At 49.9% G+C, this 19,351-nt stretch overlaps 7 protein-coding genes across 7 annotated transcripts; 4 read left to right on the top strand and 3 right to left on the bottom strand.

Annotated features, from left to right (window-relative positions):
• Positions 1-1,013: 1,013 nt before the first annotated feature.
• Positions 1,014-4,112, bottom strand: PFICI_00452 (uncharacterized protein; the record flags this gene model as incomplete). Its single annotated transcript, XM_007829033.1, has 4 exons — positions 1,014-1,226; positions 1,763-2,131; positions 2,184-3,100; positions 3,152-4,112. The coding sequence occupies 4 exons, from the start codon at positions 4,110-4,112 to the stop codon at positions 1,014-1,016; spliced, it is 2,460 nt and encodes an 819-aa protein (XP_007827224.1).
• A 777-nt stretch (positions 4,113-4,889) lies between these two features.
• On the top strand, positions 4,890-5,271 carry PFICI_00451 (Coiled-coil domain-containing protein 72; the record flags this gene model as incomplete). The annotated part of the gene is made up of 3 exons (XM_007829032.1): positions 4,890-4,911; positions 5,016-5,105; positions 5,177-5,271. The coding sequence occupies 3 exons, from the start codon at positions 4,890-4,892 to the stop codon at positions 5,269-5,271; spliced, it is 207 nt and encodes a 68-aa protein (XP_007827223.1).
• A 718-nt stretch (positions 5,272-5,989) lies between these two features.
• PFICI_00450 (uncharacterized protein) lies at positions 5,990-7,081 on the top strand (the record flags this gene model as incomplete). Its single annotated transcript, XM_007829031.1, has 3 exons — positions 5,990-6,574; positions 6,632-6,862; positions 6,923-7,081. 3 exons carry the CDS (start codon positions 5,990-5,992, stop codon positions 7,079-7,081), a joined length of 975 nt encoding a protein of 324 aa, XP_007827222.1.
• Positions 7,082-7,277: 196 nt separating this feature from the next.
• Positions 7,278-7,993, bottom strand: PFICI_00449 (uncharacterized protein; the record flags this gene model as incomplete). The annotated part of the gene is made up of 2 exons (XM_007829030.1): positions 7,278-7,753; positions 7,813-7,993. The coding sequence occupies 2 exons, from the start codon at positions 7,991-7,993 to the stop codon at positions 7,278-7,280; spliced, it is 657 nt and encodes a 218-aa protein (XP_007827221.1).
• An 803-nt stretch (positions 7,994-8,796) lies between these two features.
• Positions 8,797-11,294, top strand: PFICI_00448 (uncharacterized protein; the record flags this gene model as incomplete). The annotated part of the gene is made up of 2 exons (XM_007829029.1): positions 8,797-10,045; positions 10,105-11,294. 2 exons carry the CDS (start codon positions 8,797-8,799, stop codon positions 11,292-11,294), a joined length of 2,439 nt encoding a protein of 812 aa, XP_007827220.1.
• A 1,783-nt stretch (positions 11,295-13,077) lies between these two features.
• PFICI_00447 (uncharacterized protein) lies at positions 13,078-13,952 on the top strand (the record flags this gene model as incomplete). Its single annotated transcript, XM_007829028.1, has 2 exons — positions 13,078-13,570; positions 13,630-13,952. 2 exons carry the CDS (start codon positions 13,078-13,080, stop codon positions 13,950-13,952), a joined length of 816 nt encoding a protein of 271 aa, XP_007827219.1.
• Positions 13,953-16,798: 2,846 nt separating this feature from the next.
• PFICI_00446 (uncharacterized protein) lies at positions 16,799-18,376 on the bottom strand (the record flags this gene model as incomplete). Its single annotated transcript, XM_007829027.1, has 1 exon — positions 16,799-18,376. One exon carries the CDS (start codon positions 18,374-18,376, stop codon positions 16,799-16,801), a length of 1,578 nt encoding a protein of 525 aa, XP_007827218.1.
• Positions 18,377-19,351: the final 975 nt, after the last annotated feature.

The raw sequence follows: 19,351 nt of genomic DNA, 5'->3' as shown, positions 1-19,351 counted from the left end.
GTCGCACCCGCCCTGCCCCTTCCGCCGACCGCTTCCTGTCAGCACGGAAAATCACCTAGGGATAGCAAAAGGGATGGCAGAGAGAGAGGACAAGAGCAGCAGCACATGACACTAGCCCCCATCTCCAAAGGGCAGCAGCTGTTGCAACGGTCGCTTCGCACCTGTGGGTGAGAAAATCTTGGACCGTGGACGAATGATTTGCGGGAGCTCGCTTTACGCCACGAACGCCTTCCTTGGGTTATGATGCAAGGCTCCGATGAACCAAACAGGGATGGCGATCCTTCCTCGCCCTACGCGAATACATTTGGGTGGAATGAGCAATAGGCAGAGGGAGGCAGGTAGAGTCATCTTCCCTGGCTCCAAAAAGCTTTAATAGGCAAATCAGATTGGGTTGGAATCATATTACGGTTGGCATGTGCAGAGAATGGATTGGGCGGTTAAGCACAGTTGCACATGTTACTTTCGAAAAAACCGCACAAGATCCCACACGAGCGGCGAGCAGCCGATGCGCCACTGCGATCCTTCGCAGCTGATATGACGGACTGGGGTTGTGTTGATTGTGAATGCGCAACTACACCACTTTCACATGACATAGATGCGAGGCTCGATCCTTTGTCGAGTTAGAATTGAGGAATGATTCCTACACAAATAGTCTGTCCGTTGGAGACATAACGTTCGTTGCGGGCATATCACAATGGGAACAGAATGTTGGTCCTGCTGTCACGGATAGTTCATTGAGAATCAGAATAGAGCTGCTCAGTTTTGTATGATTTTGCGTTCATTCTTCCAGGAACGTCAATACATGCACCACCCCTGAGTGTACCAATACAGACACCTAGTGGTTGATTTCTCCTAGACTCTATACCAATGCCTGTGGGCCATGTAACGCAAACGGATTTGACTAGGTGATCGTTTGCTTACAATAATGCTACCATAAACGTCCCCTGATTACCCACGTTCGAGTGACTTTTTTCACGCGGTCTCTTTTGCTTTGCGTACGTATGCCCTTGATACTATCTGCTGGATGCCCTCAAAAAGAAGGGGTGCTTGAGTGCCTCTGATGGGGTGATCCTCTTGTCTGGATTTAGCGCCAAGCATCGCTCGAGTAGGTCGATAAAATGGTTGAGATCCCTAGTCTCAGCATCATTCATACCGCCAGACGCCGCAGTGAGGCGTGTGCGCAGATCCCGGGTCGGTTTCACGATGGCCATAGTCCTCACGTTCGTCTGTACCCAGCACAAGTTAGCAAGAAGACATCTGGCCAAAATGGGGACAAAAGAAGGAGCAGAATCATTGAGCCGGGTATTGGCTGTGAAATGAAAGCTGGAAGATAGAACATGCGCCCTTTGCAGACCGCCAGTACGCCGCCACACGATTGAACCAATTACGTGGGGTGGGAATGGCCAAAGGATTCAAAAATCTCCGGCTCATGCATGGTCATCAGACGACCGATTATACTTCGATTGCTGACAGACTTGTCTCAACCAAGAGGTAACGCCAATGGCGATGAACTAGGTTGATTTACATGTCATCCCTTGATGCATCGACTCCAAGCATACACAGACCGGCCCACTGAGGTCAAGGTCGTGCCGAGCGCTTGCTACCGCAAGACTCCTAGCCGCCGCCATCATACAAAAATAGAAACTGCATGATGAGCTGCAGGCGACTGCAGGTAGCGCCAATAGCAGAAGGGCGCATTGACATAAGGAGGCTGCCTTAACGAGAGGAGGGGGCGATAGAAAATAGTGTTGTATCAACATACCTTGTCTAGAACTTTGTCTCGCTCGACACTAATGAAATTGCCGAGATCGTCGAAGTGCATTTGCCAGAGCTGCCCACGTTTGTAGAGCTTTGTGCTAAACTTGCCACGGATTTCCATGATGGTTTTGAGCATCTGATTGTTGCTGTCGCCGGTGAACAGTATTTTTCCAGTGTAAAGCTCGTACAGGGTACAGCCAATGGACCACATATCGACTGCGTAATCATAGGGTACACCGAGTATGATCTCAGGCGCTCGATAGAAACGACTGACCAGGTATGGCGTGATCTCATTGTGTGCTGTTGCTGCATCTGACTTGTCGATAGCGGTGCCCAGGTCACAAATTTTGAGAATATTGCGAGCTTCATTGACCTAGACAATTTGTTAGCAAGAGCCTTGAAGAAATAAATGTGAATCAACGTACCAGAATATTGTCAGGCTTAATATCAGCGTGGATGATGGAACATTTGCGCATGTGCGCCAGAGCCACAAACATTTGGTGCGCATACGATCGAGTGGCACTGAGATTGATGCCAACATTGTTGCCAAACTTTTTCAGTACTTCTCTCAGGTTCAAGCTGAGGTTCTCGAAAGCAAGGCACAAATGACCTTTGTGCTCAAAGTATCGTTCGAACTTGACAATGTGTTTGCGGTTCTCCGGATCCGACTCATTCAGTTTCTGCAGAATGGCAATCTCCGTGAACCCACCTTTTCTCAAAGCATCATTGTTTCGCATCATCTTGATGGCGACCATTTGCTTGTTTGTGATATCCACGGCCCGGGCGACGCCAGAGAACATACCCTTGCCGAGAGTTGCCTGAACCTGGTAGCGACCATTCATGATCTCTCCAATACGAATCTTGTAATAACCTTCCTTGTCGTCGCCTTCGAGAATAGCACCGGCACCTGCTTGAGCTATTGCTCCAGGGATAGCGCCGTCTTCAACAACGTTCTCGGGTTGAATGACAGGTTTTGGTGCAGCAAACTTGTCCTCGTCGAAATCTTCGGCAAACATGTCAAAGTCGTCGTCGTCATCATCTTCAGTAGAATCCTTGACCTGTGGTTTCGACTTTGGGGCAATTTCCGCTTTCTGATCTGAAGGTAGTATCTCGCCATGAGGACCTACATGGCCATGACGCAGCCCATCGCGCTTTTCGTCTTCTCTCATGTCAGCAGTCGGGTCGTAATCCGCTGCGGAGGGTCCGTCGTCATCATCATCATCATCAGCAGTTTGCGGACGCCCATGCGTGTTGATGAGGTCCTGGTCATTAGCGATGTCAAGTGCAGCGGGAGACATGCCCTCTTGCATGCCTGGTGCAGGAGAAGATGGGGACGATACCACTGACAAATCGTTAGCGCCATTTACAGCATGCAAACTAGAATTCGTCGTACCAGAGCGAGGAGTATTGCCTTCAGTGACCAATGGTGTGCTCTGCTGAGTGTGAGCCGGAGAGGATGCCGCAGCTTTCTCAGCTCCTTGCAGAGCTTGAACAAGCATTGGCGTTGGACCACGATTCTTCGCCAAGAGTTCCTCGCGGCGGCGGCGGCGGCGCTCGATCTCGGCGGCTTCGTCAAGGGGTTCTTCCTCGGGAATCTCTTCCTGAGTTATTGTAACTTGATCGTCAAATGATGCTGCCATGTCTTCCTCCGCGGATGCCGTGGAAAGTTTAGTATCATTTCGGTAAGCGTCACGTCCTGCCTTCACCGTCCGCCCAGTCATTTCATGTCTCGGTGTGCCCTGTTGACCGTTTCGAACGTATGAATCTCGTTCCTTATCGGTGGCTCGATTGTAGCGATTGCCATCTCGTCCATCTCGGTCGCTTCGGTCTCTACCGCCCTTGGGAGCACGATAAGGTGATCTTGTGCGGTTTCTTGCTCTCTTGTCTGGGTAGCCGTCACGATCGCGTTCGCGTTTATGGTCGCGTGGCCTATCGTGATCCCTAGGTCGATCGCCGTCGTCATAGCGAAGGCCCGAAGCAGATGAGCGGGACGGCGGCCTATCGTCATCATCGTAGGTGTAGCGCGAGCGGCGCGAATCACGAGCATCCTCATAATGTACTCGGAATTGGCGCGGGTCTCCATTCAGTCGTCCGCCTCGAGAGAACTCATGATCATTGCGTGAGCGCTTGAAGCCCCTCGGGGAGCGACTGCGTTGGCGCGATGAGGAGTTCTGGCTGTATCTCGAAGCAGTCTCGTAATCGGGGGATCTTGATTTCGAATATCTGACTCGATTTCTGTCTGGACGGTCAACACCAGTTCCATTAATCTGAGGCAGTGAAGTTGCCTTAGTATCTCCTGAACCAACCCCGGTTTCAATGATCTCGCCCTCGTCAGAGCTAGCTGACGAAGCCATGTTTGCGCTCTGCGTTTCTTGTTTCACGACCACCAAGCAAAATTAAGGACAAGAGAAAGTCCCTGTCTTTAAAGTTGAAACAAACGGGTCAGCAATGAGGCCAGAATATACTTTTGAGCGTAGAAAATGTGTCGAACCGGGATGTTTCTCTCTTCTCATCTACTGCGCATCACGGCTCGTCATGTGGGCTGTGCAACGCGATGCGAATCGTCAGCCGACCAACTGGGCACGGTTTTGATTCAATGAAAATTGCCAAGAGTTCTCTGGATTCGCGTTCGCGCGTTCGTAGATGCAGTAGCGGACTTGATGTTTGGCGATATACACTAGGATGTCTGTGATGGTGTTGGTGCTGAGGGGTTAGGGTGTGAACGCGATGATGGAGTTGAAGGTGAGGCTGGGCTTTGGTAGGGCAGTCAGCGGCGGAGAGCCTCGCAGCTTTCAGTGGGTTACATCCGAGCTAGGCCGCCACGAGCCCTGGAGGTCTCCAGTGGGATCAAAAGATGGCGGCGGAATTTCTCCGGGTATCTGACACAACCGTTACTCGCCTAATGTACCTATTAGCTAGTATCGATTTGCCAACTGCGTGCCACTGAAAAAGCATTGCCCCGCGGTCGCAACCGTCCGCGTCGCTCTGATCAACCTCGAGACCCTGAATTTCTACCAGAGCTGCTTACCTTCTCCCTTGGTTGCCTCTTCGCCTCCGCGTCGTTTTCTCTAAAATATACAACACAATCACCTCGCAGTGCTTCTAGACACGATCAGAAAAGAAATATCAAAATGGGTGGCCAGAACAGAGAAGGTATGTACGATGCGCTGCGATAGATCGTCCAGTTTTTTTGCCCCGCCTCCATGCTGCCGTGCCGATAAGATTCCATTTCAACTGACTTTTGCGCTTTCACACAGGTGGTAAGGTGAAGCCCTTGAAGGCCGCCAAGAAGACTGCCAAGGATCTCGACGAGGACGACTTGGCCTTCCTTGAGAAGAAGAGAGCCGGTATGACCAGACTTCGAACCCCGATAATAAACCCACGGCTTGCGACGGCAGGGCACTAACATATTGGACAGAGGAGAAGGCTCGCAAGGACATGGCCTCCAAGGCAGGAGGGAAGGGCCCTCTCAACACTGGCAACCAGGGAATCAAGAAGAGCGGCAAGAAATAAAGCAGACATTCAGTACATTACATACCTGCAAATGTCGAGCCACGCAATTAAGAAAGCGCGTTCGGCTTCAGAGAGCTTGCGGTTTTGGGACGGAGTTACATATGCGATACAGCTAGAGACAATATGACATAACGAACCATTCTCAGACGATCTGCATGCATCTTGTGTATATCATGGTTATAAAGCCCGATGCATGCTCCAATATCACATCTACAATCCCGAGTCGTGTAGGTATCGTTGCGCAGCCGAGTGCTCTATCTCCTTTGATTGCTACTCCATTTGGAATTTGGCGAAAGAGGCGAAAGTAGATACCGGGGGTCGCAGAATGCAAACAGGCCTTCTCAGCGCAATAGTGCAAAGAATCATTAATGATTCAAAAGTCATAAAAGAAGAAGAAGAAAAGCTTGCAGATGCCGAAATCGTTGAATGGTACATAGAGCCTATGACTTGAGTCAAATTTGTATGCCTCGGCGGCCAGAGGTGTTGAGGATCTATTTTTTGCATGTGCGAACAAACGTAGGCCGCGAGATTCCCAACAAACCAAGATCGACTAATAATAAGACCAGGGACGTGGACACTTTCGAGTGGGCCATCCTTCGTCATCGTATCATTCAAAACCATACTTTTGTTATTTTGAGTTCTTTGTTTTGTCCAGATTTTTATGCAGTTTGGTTTTGCGGATTAGAGTTTTCAATTCTCTCATTTTCTAGACGTCGAAATGACTGCCGAAAGCGCTTCCGGCGCCGCGCCGGACAACACAACGTCAGGTCTCCGGCAGCGCCGGCCGTCCGCATCCGCCGCCGACACCGTGGTCTCCAAAGTCAAGCAAGTCGAAGCCAAAGTCGAGCGCACTCTGCTGCTTCTCTGGGACGACCTGCCCGCCTGGCGACGCGATAATGCCTACATCCTGTCCGGCTACCGCCAGTCGTCCAATTCGTACTTTGGATCGTTCAAGTCCCTGTTTTGGCTGCACAATGAGTCCGTCAATATATGGACGCACTTGCTCGGCTGTCTGACGTTTCCTCTCGTTGGGCTCTTCTTGTACAGCATCGTGGCTCCGCGATACCCCAGCGCGACCAGCAGCGACATTGTGGTCTTTAGCTGCTTCTTTGGCGGCGCTGCCGTCTGTCTCGGCATGAGTGCCACTTTTCACATGCTATGCAACCACAGCCCTGACGTCGCAAAATGGGGCAACAAGCTGGACTATTCGGGGATTGTGGCCTTGATTGTAGGAAGTTATGTGCCAGCTTTGTACTATGGCCTGTTCTGCATGCCGCGGTTGATGACGATGTACTTGTACGGAGTAAGTGTTGATTTTCATGGCAGTATATACTAAAGGACCGGTCACTGACAGCAACAGATATTCTTGTTGGGATTCGGATGCGGCATTGTCAGCTGGGTTGAGAAGTTTCGCACCCCAAAATGGAGGCCCTATCGGGCGATGATGTTCGTCGGGCTCGGTCTCTCGGGGGTGCTGCCTGTATGTCAGGGCGTCCTCATTTACGGATACCATGATCTGGAAAGGCGTATGGGACTCAACTGGGTTCTACTTCAAGGGTTCCTATACATATTCGGTGCATTTTTATACGCCGTAAGTTCTCTTTTACGTTCTCCATCTTTACAAAAGCCATGGAAACTAACCTCATTCCAGATAAGATGGCCGGAACGAAGCGCACCCGGTTCCTTTGATATCTGGGGTAGCTCCCACCAACTGTTTCACATATTGATTCTGTTCGCCGCGGCGGCGCATCTGAAGGGAATGGCAAATGCATTCGACAATCATCACACAGTGATGGGCACTCAATGCTAGATCTGCTATATTCATGATAGACTACGTATATATCAATACAAGAAATGAATTTCAAATTTTAGATCGCTTGATTATTTTGGAGTTAATCAAGTATCTGTGTCATCACATGTTCAAGGTAAATTTAAGGGATAATGTTGATTTATAACTATTTGATAGATATAAATGGCGAGTACCCCATGGAGCACACTCCTGTATCTTAAACCTTTGGATATATTGTCATGTGAAGGTCGTCGAGATAGAAAGCGGTCGATTGCTGATCGCCCACAGGATTTGGAAATGTAGCTCTGAAGGTAATAGTGTCGGCCTTTCTGAAGTTTTGATTTGATATGAAAGATGATATCAAGGACACGGTAGTGCAGTTTGAACACGTTTGCCGAGTCGTCGTGGAACGGAATGTTTGTTGGGCAACCTGATTGGCCCCTTTGAATGCCGTGAGAGTCAAGGTACACCCAGGATATATCCCGGTTACCTCTATTGGATCGTCGCTTTGATTGATGCGATCCCCAACCACACAACCCCATCGGAAGATCTGAAAATCTAATGCAGCTAGCGTACTGCCTTCATAGTTGACCGTTATGTAGGCCTGAAAATCACTGGAGACGGCGGCCACGTTGGGAGAAGAGGGTGCCGCGTAAGTATTGTTGATTCCATTTGCAACAGGACGGAGGTAGTCTAAGAAGAAGATGCGTCAGTATTTCGGGAACCGGTGAATAGTGATTACATGATCTTACTCATATTCGTAAAGTCAACTCCATTGACAATACCAATGGACTGATCGACTCTATTCGCACGCTCGTCGGGGACCTGGTAGTCATCAAACGTTGACAGGAAAAGTTTACCATCGCGGGGCTCAATGACACCTGCAGAGCCGGCTGAAAGGAGAAAGAAGAGTAAGGATATTGATTTCAACATCGTGTCGGCAGTTGCAGCAATGGGAGGTTAATGAATCAAGTAGTCTAGGTATTGGAAGATGCCAAAGAAGACTACGGGACAATCTGCGTCTCTTGAAGCAAGTTGGAGAAACTCATTATTTATACAACGTTACCAAAGTCCTTGGGCTGATGATTATAGATAATGATATCGTCATGTCTAAGTTCTGTGCCGCTGCAATGACTTCATTGCGGCTCGAATGTAGGGATGGATTGAAATGACCAGCTGTCGGTTGATCAGACATGTCTCTTGTCATGATGGAAAAACCGGTTCCAACATCCTCAAATGTCAAGAATGTATCCACGATAAATTTGATGTGGTTGGTAAAATAAGTCGGGAAAAGAAAAGAAATGGCGTGTTGTTTTACAAAATTGGGTGGTTGCCGAATGGAGGTATAAAAGCCATGAATGGCTTGAGATTCCTACCAAGTTGAGGTGGCCCCACTCCTATCTCGAAAGCTTAGGCCACACTTGCTGAGATAGAAGTCTTGGCATACGATAATTCTGGCAGGAGCAGCTTCGATTTAAACCTCGACTGCACAGCTCAGTTTCACCCCGGTTTCGAGAGCTTACAGCGACATACAAAAGACTAAACTTGTTGGCGCCCTGATACACGCAGTTGAGAAGTCGGCAAATTTTCCAAGGTGCACAACTCTTGTCAATGGGATGTGGCGTTGAACGGCAATTTGGCTTGACAAGAGCTTGTGACTTTCGGGTCCAAGCTGGATTCGACAACGACATATTCGTTCCCGCACAGCGCGCCAGTGTCTCTGTTTGTGCCCAACAATGAGGACGCGAAAGTCAAACAAGGCAAAGCGCTTTCATCAGCAAGCCTACCTGTCGGATCTTGGCTCTTCGGACGAGGAGGATCTGCGGAAAGCTACGCAGAGGCAGAATGATGACTCCGACGATGGATTCGTCGACGACCCGGCAGAAAATGGCGAGCCAGACGATGATGATAAATTCGACAATGCCGAGCTCGTCGCCAGCTCGGACTCGGGAGAGGGCGAGGTTCTCTCAGACGTTGAGAAGAAGCCCCGAAGACGACCTCGCCCTGATGTTTTCAGCGCCAAGATCAAGGACGAAAAGGACGGCAAGGATAGAGCCGGCAAACGGTCACTCGGCGAGGTCCAACCCTATCCGGGTGAGCCATCTATGAAATGGACGCGGTCGTACATAGGCCCCGTCTCTCGCCATGTGCATCTAGGACAGTTGTGTGCTTACTGGTATGGCGATCGAAACGACTTTCGCAAGATTATTAGTTCCTTTATTCTTATGTGGACGCCCTACGACCTATTTCCACCAAAACTTGTGTCAAGGAATGATCAGAGGATTGCAAAAGGACCTTGGTCTTCTCTGAAATTTTGGGAAGATCAGCAGAAGAAGCTTGTCGATTGGTATTTTAATTATTTATCCACGAGACAGTCTTCTTCACAGTCTCAAATCCTCCAGCAGAGCATCGCCCAGCGTTGGTTCATTCCCAAAGCCGCCACAGAGTTAACGGCGTTCCTCGGGCCGCATAATGATCAGACCAAGCATAAAATCCATCAGGGTCAGAACATTCAACTCTCGCTCGAGGGCAGTCCCTCCTCCACAGAGTCATCGTCAGAAGAGACCGTTGGTGGTTGGCTGCTCGATGTTGGTGGCATCACCTTGGCCATGGATTGGGCGCCTAGGACTGGATCTATCGATCAGCTCTTGGCCATGAGCATTATACCATACTCGGACCAAGCTTTCTACCAAACACCTGAAGAAGCGCCCCCAGAAGAAAGCAAGAAACAAGGCAGTATACAGATATGGACAATACCTGCCCAGACAGGGGGAAATGGAACCATGGCCCTTAAGCAATCACCACCATATCGTGTAGCATCGTTATGTTTCGATGGATGGGGCCGAGTTGTGCGCATGCAGTGGTGCCCTGTGCCACTCACAGTCGGCAACTTGGTTGGCCTACTGGCCTTTCTAACAACTGACGGAATTGTACGGGTGGTGGAGGTGAAACAATCCTGGAGCGATAGGAATCGCGAGACTTTTGGTAGGCATCCCTGGTGATTGATCATTTCGGTAAACAAGGCTAACGACTATATCGTGTAGAAGAGATTCGGGAGACCCTCACCACCCTTGAGCTCAAATCTGAGTACAAGATTGATATAACCTCATTCACATGGGTGAACATGAACCGCATATGCGTAGGTTGTTCGGATGGCTCCTTGGCAGTGTGGTCTCTGTATCCCTGTGTGTTGCTGCAACGCCATCCAGTGCATTCAAGCCCAGTTCTGGATGTCAAGTCGGGGTACCCGTCGCATCCATTCATCGTGGCCTCTGCTCCGACCGGAGGTGTGACCACTGTGACAGACTTGAACCGGCCCAATGCCGAACTTGTCTACGTGCCAAACCTCATTGTTAACTTTCAACCCAACTTGCTGGTCTGGTCTGAGCACATGCGTGGTTTCATTTCACTGTGGTCATCTTCGTCACCTGCCAATATCGCTCTCTCCTTCATGTCAATACGCACTTGGCCTCAATCACGATTCGTTGTGGCGATTTCTGGGCAGCCCAGTTGCATGGCAATTGGATCGTGTCACCCATACCTGTTGGTCGGGTCGACGGATGGATCGCTGTGGCTTTCCAACCCTTTCCGGCGAGTGTTTTATTTCAAAAAGAAGCACAGAAAAATCAAGCTATTCCACCATGAGTACCAAGCTTTGGCGACAGAGGCCAAAGATACGCAGGACGGCGATGAAGAGGTACGCCGTGGAACTTGCCGAATCCTTCACGGCTTCAAGCCCATTGAAAATGCACATCCGAGACATGATAAGAGCGGCGTCCAAATGCGACAGAGGCATAATGCACAAAAGAAGAAAGAACAGCAGAAGAGGAAAAACACCAAGAAGCCCAAGGGCAAGGGCAAGCAAGCGACTGCTGAGGCCGATCCTGAGGACGACGAGCTTGGAAGTGACCTGGATCAAGACATGGCAGGCAGAGGATCGGGCGATGTGGTAAATTGTGACCCCTTGACACGCATCACGTCGGTCGCATGGAACCCAAATATCGAGTGTAGCTGGTGGGCAGCCGCTGCCATGGGGTCCGGCCTGGTAAGAATTATGGATCTAGGCGAGGAGCAGGCCTCACGGAAGGCGAGGAGAGCGACGACAGGTACTGGCGACGAGACGAGCGAGATGGCGGAGGAAGAATTCGCCGAACAGGGTGAGGAAGACGGTGCGTTTGATGAGGAAGATTTTGCCGATGAGGTATCAGACGTGTCCATGGAGGATTACGATTGAAGATCTTCAAACCATGTCACGGGCATTCCTCCTCCGCCCCGAGCAGTGCATGCGGGTTTATTGAGCGACCAAATCTTGTCAACATCGAAAAGGTGCATATGCCCCGAGTGGTGGACTTGCTTCCAGGAACAAGGTTGTCTGACTTGGCACCAGAGGGTTGTCTTTTATGCCTACGTAATCCAAACGGCCAAACCTATTTACACATTTGTTGTTGACACTCTCATTGTCAGTGCATCAAATGCCAATGCCGACATACTAACCCCCGGCAGCTTCTTCTGTCTGTAATCTGTAGCATCGGCTTTGGAATTAGCCAGTCTCCAGTCCTAGATATTAGCTACTACTAACAAAAGAGGCGCTGTCACTGGCTTTTTCTTCCCCAGGTCCTGTCCCTCCGATACAAGGCAATAAGCCTCGCCCAGACTGTTGCTCCCCTACCTAGTTGGCATTTAAGATCCGCGTCTAGACCAAAAGCGAGCAAATCTCTCGTCCACTCATGGCATGGTTCGTTTACCAGCGATTCCTTCTTCCCCACACTGTTGCTTTCCCCCTGTACGTGTGCCTGTCTGAATCCCTGTTGGCTCCGAGGCGCTAAATGATGCAGCTGATTATGGGTCGTCCAGGGCTCTGCTTTTCACTGTCTTTCAGTGGGCATCTCAGTGGGCCGAGAACCCGGTCTCCCCTCCCTCCTCCCCTGGACCCATTTGGACCCAGCGCCTGTCTTGGTGGGTTTCGCTCAGGTGGGCAGCAAAGCACCTGACTGACGGAATTGAACAGACAGACTGCAATGAAAGTGTTGGAGAAGCGACTCGACAGCACAACATCCTTCAGCAACATTTTGTTCGCTCGCATCAATACTGACAGCATCCGACAAACGCCTCGCGCAACACAAAAAGACACGGCGGCCGACTATTGACTACATACTCGGTCTGTTTTTATTATTTCGATCTGGTCGTTACTCGCATCCCGTACACAAGACTCTGGTTCGGTTGTTTCTTACGTCCGTACACGGCACTGCGAACAAGCTTTCTTTGACTTCTCGACATTGCCCCGAAGGACAGCATATTGCGCACATTTATTCACCACTGATTGTGCTTGACAATAACAATAACAACGACGGGGACGAAGACAAGTTAGTTCCAGTGGCTGCCCTCCACTTGGTTCACATTCTCTTGTTTATATCTGCTGCGCCGTTTGAATTTGTACGTAAATGCCTTGCACTTTAGCCGCATAACCCCAAAGACATAGACGCGCCTCTCGACGGATGATCCTGTCGCTGCCGTCCCGCATACCTTAATGTATAAACTCCTCAATGCACCGGCCGACAAGCTAATGTCTCTGTTGAAGATCACCCCCGGCAACTCATAATACGAGCTAGCCACGCCCGACGATTGGAGGAATCCCGAGCCCAGCCGACAAAGCAATCCTTTTGAAGGCGGGAAAGAAGCAAAAAAAGGGACATTTCTGTATCGCCAATTAGATGACCGCTCCCGAGCACCCGTTGTTGGCACGAACCCGCGACCGACATCAATAATAATATACAAGAAAGAAAAAAAACGCACGTCTCCTGCCCGTGTCTTGAGACCTGGCTGAATCATCACCCGACCAAGCACATCTCACTGAAGACAATTGACTTAAGACACTTCCGGAGTTCTCCCCGAAAACCGCACGTCGACCGTTGTTGAACCCCCAAGCCAACCAAGCCCCCTGACGACAATCCTCCGCGGTCCAGAACACCACGGCCGCAATCGCTATTGCATTGCGCACAGCATCGTCGCCAACCATCATGCCTTCGGCACGTAGACTGCGTGCTCTGCTGCTAGTCGCCCTGGCAGTGGTTATCACCATCTTATTCTTCACGTCACAATGGCAGCAGACGAGCGAGCGCGACACCCGAACCATCCAAGACTTTTATCACAAGACCATCAACGCCATGGATGGTAAGAGGGGCACTGGAGGGTCCCAGATCATCATGAGTGGCAAAGGCGGCCAGGTCAGTGCCGAGGCCAAGGACAAGGACGGAGACGGCTCTATTGATGCAGACGATGAGCAAATGGCCGATGAAATGGCCGAGCGCCTCCGAGCAGCTGAGCAAAAGGCCAAGGACCTCGCAAATGCCAAGGCGCCGCTGAAGCCTGATTCTCCCGGCAAGGTCGTGGGCGTGGGCAGCTCGGCTGGCGGCCAGGGCAAGAAGGACAGTGATTCTACCACTGTCGAGGAGAGCAACGAGGAGCACGAGATTGAAATCACACTGAATGAAATCCTTAAAAAGTCTCCGAGTAAGATACCCTTTTCTAGACGCTGGTCATTTGTTGCGGTTGTGCTAATTTGTTCCTAGCTATCATCTTCTCCAAGACATACTGCCCGTACTCCAAGGCAGCCAAGAAGCTGCTCCTTGAAAAGTATTCGATAGACCCCCAGCCCTACGTCGTCGAGCTAGACGAACACCCCTTGGGCAAGCAGCTCCAAGCCAAGCTGGGAGAGATGACTGGCCGCAAAACTGTGCCCAACATCATGATCAACGGCAAGAGCATCGGCGGCAGCGACGACATTGCAGAACTAGACAACAGAGGAACCCTGATTGACAAGATCAAGTCAATGGGCGGCAAGCGCGTCTCGATGAAGGAGAGATTTGTCGGCAACTCCAACAAGAAGGCATAGGTCGCCTCACTTGATCATGTTCGTTTTATACGTCAACTACCGTATTCTATGGATCGTCTAAATTCTGCATTTTGAGGCGTTGGAAGAAAGGGACATCAAGGCTTATCTTTCTGCTGACGGCTCGTTGGCCAAGTATGGCGCGCCTTGGAAATGGAACATTACAAGGCCATTGTTCCAGACGAGAGAGCTTGAGCATCAGCTGTACATTTCAAAGTCGCAGTATCTGTACCATAAAAACATTAGCCGGTATATCGGAGAGGACTTACCCTCGGAAGTGATGGAACAAGGACTATGGAGCTCAGGAAGAAGAGAGCCCACAAGGCAAGCTAGGTATCGATGGAAGGATGGATGGAGTACACAAATCTTTGAGGCGCAAAGATTTGTATTTGATACTCCTCTTGTATATACAACTTGTTCTTCGCAAGCTCCGCCAGCCTCTTTGGGCCGAGCAATTAATGATACGAAAAAAAGAAAGTTAGACAAGCTAGAATCGAATGGTTTCGAAGCTACAGTTGATGATTAGAGCTGGAAGGTGGTGTAATGTCATGATGGCTGAAAATATCCGAATGGCAGTTGACCCTCAATGAAGTTTGTGATCAGTATCTAGCCTAAGCTGACGCGTGTCCAATGGCCCTTTTACTATCGAAATCATGAACACGTGATTTTGAGTATGCAGACCCATAGGGCTGTCAAGTTGCACCAATCCGAAAAGGAAGCAACAAGGATCAAATCTCGAGCCTGGCGGGTCGTAGTTCCTCTTGGGGAGTAGTCGGAAAGCCACTTGACGATTATACGATGGTTGCAGATTGGGCTGCTGGTGGTGGTGTAGGCCGGTGGATGATTTTACTTCCAGTCTCTCTCTCATTCCCTGTAGATCCTTGGGGCTGTAGCTCCAAAAAGGTCCAATCTTCCTTGTGTTTGACAAGAGCTCAAAGTTTTGTTACGAATCAAGTGCGATTCACGATGTCATGTGCCTTGGTGTTTTTGCGATGGGCATTTCCTTGCGATCAAGTAGACTCTCAAGTGCAGAGTATACGAGTCAAATAACCCGCAGACGAAAGAGCTCTGTTTTCTTCTTCTTTTTTCTTTGCCTTTTACTACCACAGCAACATGGAGTCGTTATCGACTGAGCATAGCTTGAAACCAGCAACTATCACCATATTGCTGATCAAAACCTCCATCATACTCGTTTGTTCTCTAACACCGCAAGCCTGGGGGCTCAGATACACAACAACAAGAAGAGGTGGAGGGGAGAAATAAGAAAGTCCTTATGGAACGTTCCTGCTTTTATATCAATTCTCACATTACGTCTCGCAAAGTGATCATATCATATAAGCGAGAAGAACAGAAAACCTACCAGGAAAAGTACCGTGCATAAGGACAAAGGACCTTGCATGAATAGCAACAATTGCCAAGCAAGCAAGTACCGGTATATAATACCTCGCGCCCTTCGTCCTCACAAAAAGTGACATTGACTCCTTTCTCTCTCAACAACTCGACACGTTCAATCCAAGCGTTCAAGCAAAGTACCGTGCATGAGAGTCGGAGTTTTTATTTCATACGTACCTAGTTGGGGGGGGCAGGAGGGGGAATTATGGCGTTGCCGAAATAAGCAGGGTTCGGGAGCAAAGAGCCGCTTGTATGATGGGGAGGAAATTCAAGCCGATGGCTATGTACCTAAACTACGCTGATTTTGAATGACCAAGACACTTATTTTCTTCTTCCCTTTTCTGGATTTAGGTAGTCCAGCCTGGGACGAAAATCAAAATCTTTGAATTCCAAACCTTTTCTTTTGTCTTGGAGACGCAACCTGACGGATACTTGTATGGATTTATCAAGATGATGGACGTCCTCGAGGTTTTCGTTTGAACACTATTGCCTCATACTGCACTCCAAAGTAAGCCATGTTATATCAAACAAGCCTCCAGGTTGCGTTCTTCTCTGCTTCTACTTCTTTCCCTTTTCTTTTTTTTTAAGTTGAAAATTGTCCAACAACGTTGTTTCCTGCTTACCACGAGATCAGTTCAACGGCATTTGTGTTGAATTAAAGCCTTGCTTTGTATTGTACCAGACGTTCCTAGATTTAATGGATGCACTCCTTGACCTACCTGAAGATGAGGTCATCAGGTAGGGTGAAAGAGAGAAACCTAGTGATGCCCCCTTTCTAGGAATTTCCGCATTGCACCCTCGTCTTTCTTTGCCCGAAAAATTGACGACTACCGTAACAAACTAATTTTGATGTATTCGCAGTAAAAGGCATTCCATACCTCTCTATATGATCTCGTATACCTTATTAAGGAAACCGGGAAGGTTATGTATGCATTTTGAAGGCGGTATGGTCTTATTTTGGATAATAGGAGAAGATAGGATTGAGAGTAGAAGACAGTATAATTTAGAGATCCAAGACCGTGGCAAACCAAAATGCTCGAATATAAGTGTGTCTACGTAGTATTTTTTGGTACAATGATTACTGCTAATCGCATGTCAAGCTTGCGAACAAAAGATTCACTCTACTTACGTTTAAAGGCGTATCATCGGTGTTCTGGTGGGTTTCCCTTGGGCGCAGGCGCCATAGTCTGGCTCTGGAAACAAGATATCGGGACACGTCATCACAGGATTCGAATGTCGAGGCACGTAACCAAAATGGAAAGATCAGACTGAAGGGGGGTATAACTCAATCAAGCCTGAAAAGGTATAAAGAAGACTATGAAAAGTAACTAGAGGAAGACATCGTCAAAAGGAAGAGAAGATAAAGATAAAGAAGAGCCAAGCAAAAAAATCAAGGAGACGCATGAGCCCTGATCCTTACACCTGTGGCGGTACAGCCCCAGTTCAGTTCACCTTGCTCAAGTAGACGGCCCAATGACGGTCGATCCGCCCCCAAGGTCTGGCCAGCCCGGGACAGAGACACCGTCGGCCTGGAGGATGGTGACAATGTTCTGCATGATGATGAAGACGGCGACGGGCACCGAGCCCGAGCCGTACGAGCCGTAGGCAGCCTCGAGCTGCGCAAGCGCCGCCAGGAGACCCTCGACGTCGGGGTTGTCCCGCTTCTTGGTGCTGGGATTGATGGAGCCACCGGGAACGGTTGGGTCCGGGGTAATAGAGCCCCCGGGGATAGTAGGGTCGGGAGTAATGACGCCGCCCGGAATCGTGGGGTCGGGCGTAATGGCACCGCCGGGGATGGGGAACCCGGGGACAATGATGCCCTGGGTACCCAAGATGGTGGCAATGGTCTGCTCAATGAGGTAAATGTCGAGCGGTGGGGAGGACCCATAGGTCGCTTCGAGCAGGGCCAGGAGAGCCTGCAGGGCCACGACGTTGACGCTGTCGCCCGTCGGGACGCTGCGCTTGGTGTCGGTGCGGTACTGCTCAATGGAGATACCATAGGACTTGAGAACTGCGGCAGTGTGCTGAATCACCAGCCAGTCATCCAAGGGAGGGCGCTCGCCATTGTACTCTTGCAAAAGTGATTCAAAGATGGACTCTAGCTTTTCGATATCATAGTCGGGGAATGATCGTCTGGTAGATGGATAGATGACGGTGGATGTCCCGTCTGGTGCTTGGACAACCGTGATACCATAGGCTAGCAATATGTGCTTGATTTTCTCCTCAACAATGTACACCTCATGTGGGGGATTTGTGCCATATTGTTGCCACAGGGACTCGAGAGTCTTTTCAAGACCGGCCAAGTCATAACCAGCACTTCCATATGCGCCAGCATCGAGTGATGGGTCCCCTCTTCTGGCCTTGCCTGGCGTGATGATGGTCGAGGTACCGTCTGGGGTCGCAATGATGGCAATGCCGTACTTTTTGAGCTCGGTCTCAATCTCCTTCTTGCGCTTGGCAACATAGGAGGGAGGATTGTTCCCGAACTGGTGAACGAGAGCTTCATATTCCAGCTCGAGGGCAGTGAGGTACTTCTTTAGCGCGCTGGGGTCGCTGCCGCCAAGCACAGGGCCAATGTCGCCTTGCCTCTTGACCTTGCCGAACGTGATGGTGGTGGAAGTGCCATCCGGTGTCTGCACAATGATGATGCCGTACTCCTTGAGTTCCTTCTCAATCTCCTTTTCACGCTTTGCCACGCTCGGGGGAGGTTTGTCGCCGTACTCTTGCACGAGGTGTTCGTACTCGAGCTCAAGAGAGACGATATGGGCTTTTAGTGCATCCGAATCACCCCAGCCAAGCGACGGTGCTCCGTCGTCCCTCTTCTCGCGCGGCGGATTGAGACCGCCCGTGATGGGAGGTCCGATCCCAGGGCCGCTGGTCGGGACAGCTGTCGGCGTAGAACCGCCCACGATGATGGTTGTCCAAGGGTTCCCAATCTCCCACTGTCTTGCCTCGAGGCCTTCCTTCCTTGTTGGAGTGGGTGAGCCATTTGCTAATGCCACAAGGGCGATGGCGGCTACTCCAGCCCGGAGCATGATGGCGGACGAGGGCTCACGCGGCAGCTCGAGGGATAGATGGCACTGGCGAGGGGGTAGAATTCTGCGAGACTGAATGTCAGTGGTATCCTAAAAGATATATTGTTCTCTGCTCGCGCCGAGTACTTTCCGTGTCATATGTAATCTACCATTAGGCACTACCTGTCCCGCTCTGTCCGTCATATTTATAGAACATGCGCCCGGATGTCGCTATCGGTAAGAAATTGAGAAAAGAGTGAAAATCCGGTTTCTAGGTCTAGTCAAGGCTCTCTTCAATAAAAAAGCAATATATGATATATGAAAACTGGTGCGCGATAGCTGTTGTCGGCGCATTACCCGGCCTCATTACCCGGGCGTGAGTCGGAGCGAGCCTATCAGCAAAGTCGTCTTCATGACTTTTCCCAATCGGCCGGGAGGATAAGGACCGTCACAATTAACCAGCCATATGAACTCGCCTATTCAATCGTTCCAACTATCACGAGTTGTGGCGAATGGCCGCATCTGGCCGCGACGGCTTTCCTGGTAACGAAAAGGTTACGTGCCGTCACCCGGCTCGTTTTCAGGGTCTAGACACTTACATGAAGGCACATTTCAAAGGGAAGAATTTTAAAATGGACATGTATCTTATTAATTGGTATTTTCTTTTGGGTCACTTACATGTTGGGCGTACATGCTGTGACTTGCCCAGAGTGCTCGGCTACTCGAGACCACGCCTCCATTGCAACATGATTCTAGTGGACCAAAATAATCCATGCACCTTTATTCAGCAAACATGAGCCATAAATATTTCTTGAGTTTGAGCATACGAAAGTGAAAACTACCGAAAGTGAATAATCACATGCCCAGCACGCCAGTTGGTAATAATGTCTCCATTACTAAAAGCGCCCTCCCAATCATATTCTTCGGCCTCCCAATGGCATCTTTTCTGCTTGTCTCATGATGGACACCAAGCAAATTGTGCACATTCAGCAAGTC

Source organism: Pestalotiopsis fici (genome assembly GCF_000516985.1).
Source record: "Pestalotiopsis fici W106-1 unplaced genomic scaffold PFICI_Scf_1, whole genome shotgun sequence".
Classification (NCBI taxonomy): domain Eukaryota; kingdom Fungi; phylum Ascomycota; class Sordariomycetes; order Amphisphaeriales; family Sporocadaceae; genus Pestalotiopsis; species Pestalotiopsis fici.
The sequence above is the reverse complement of the archived record's forward strand: the minus strand, read 5'-3'. Positions and strand labels throughout refer to the sequence as shown.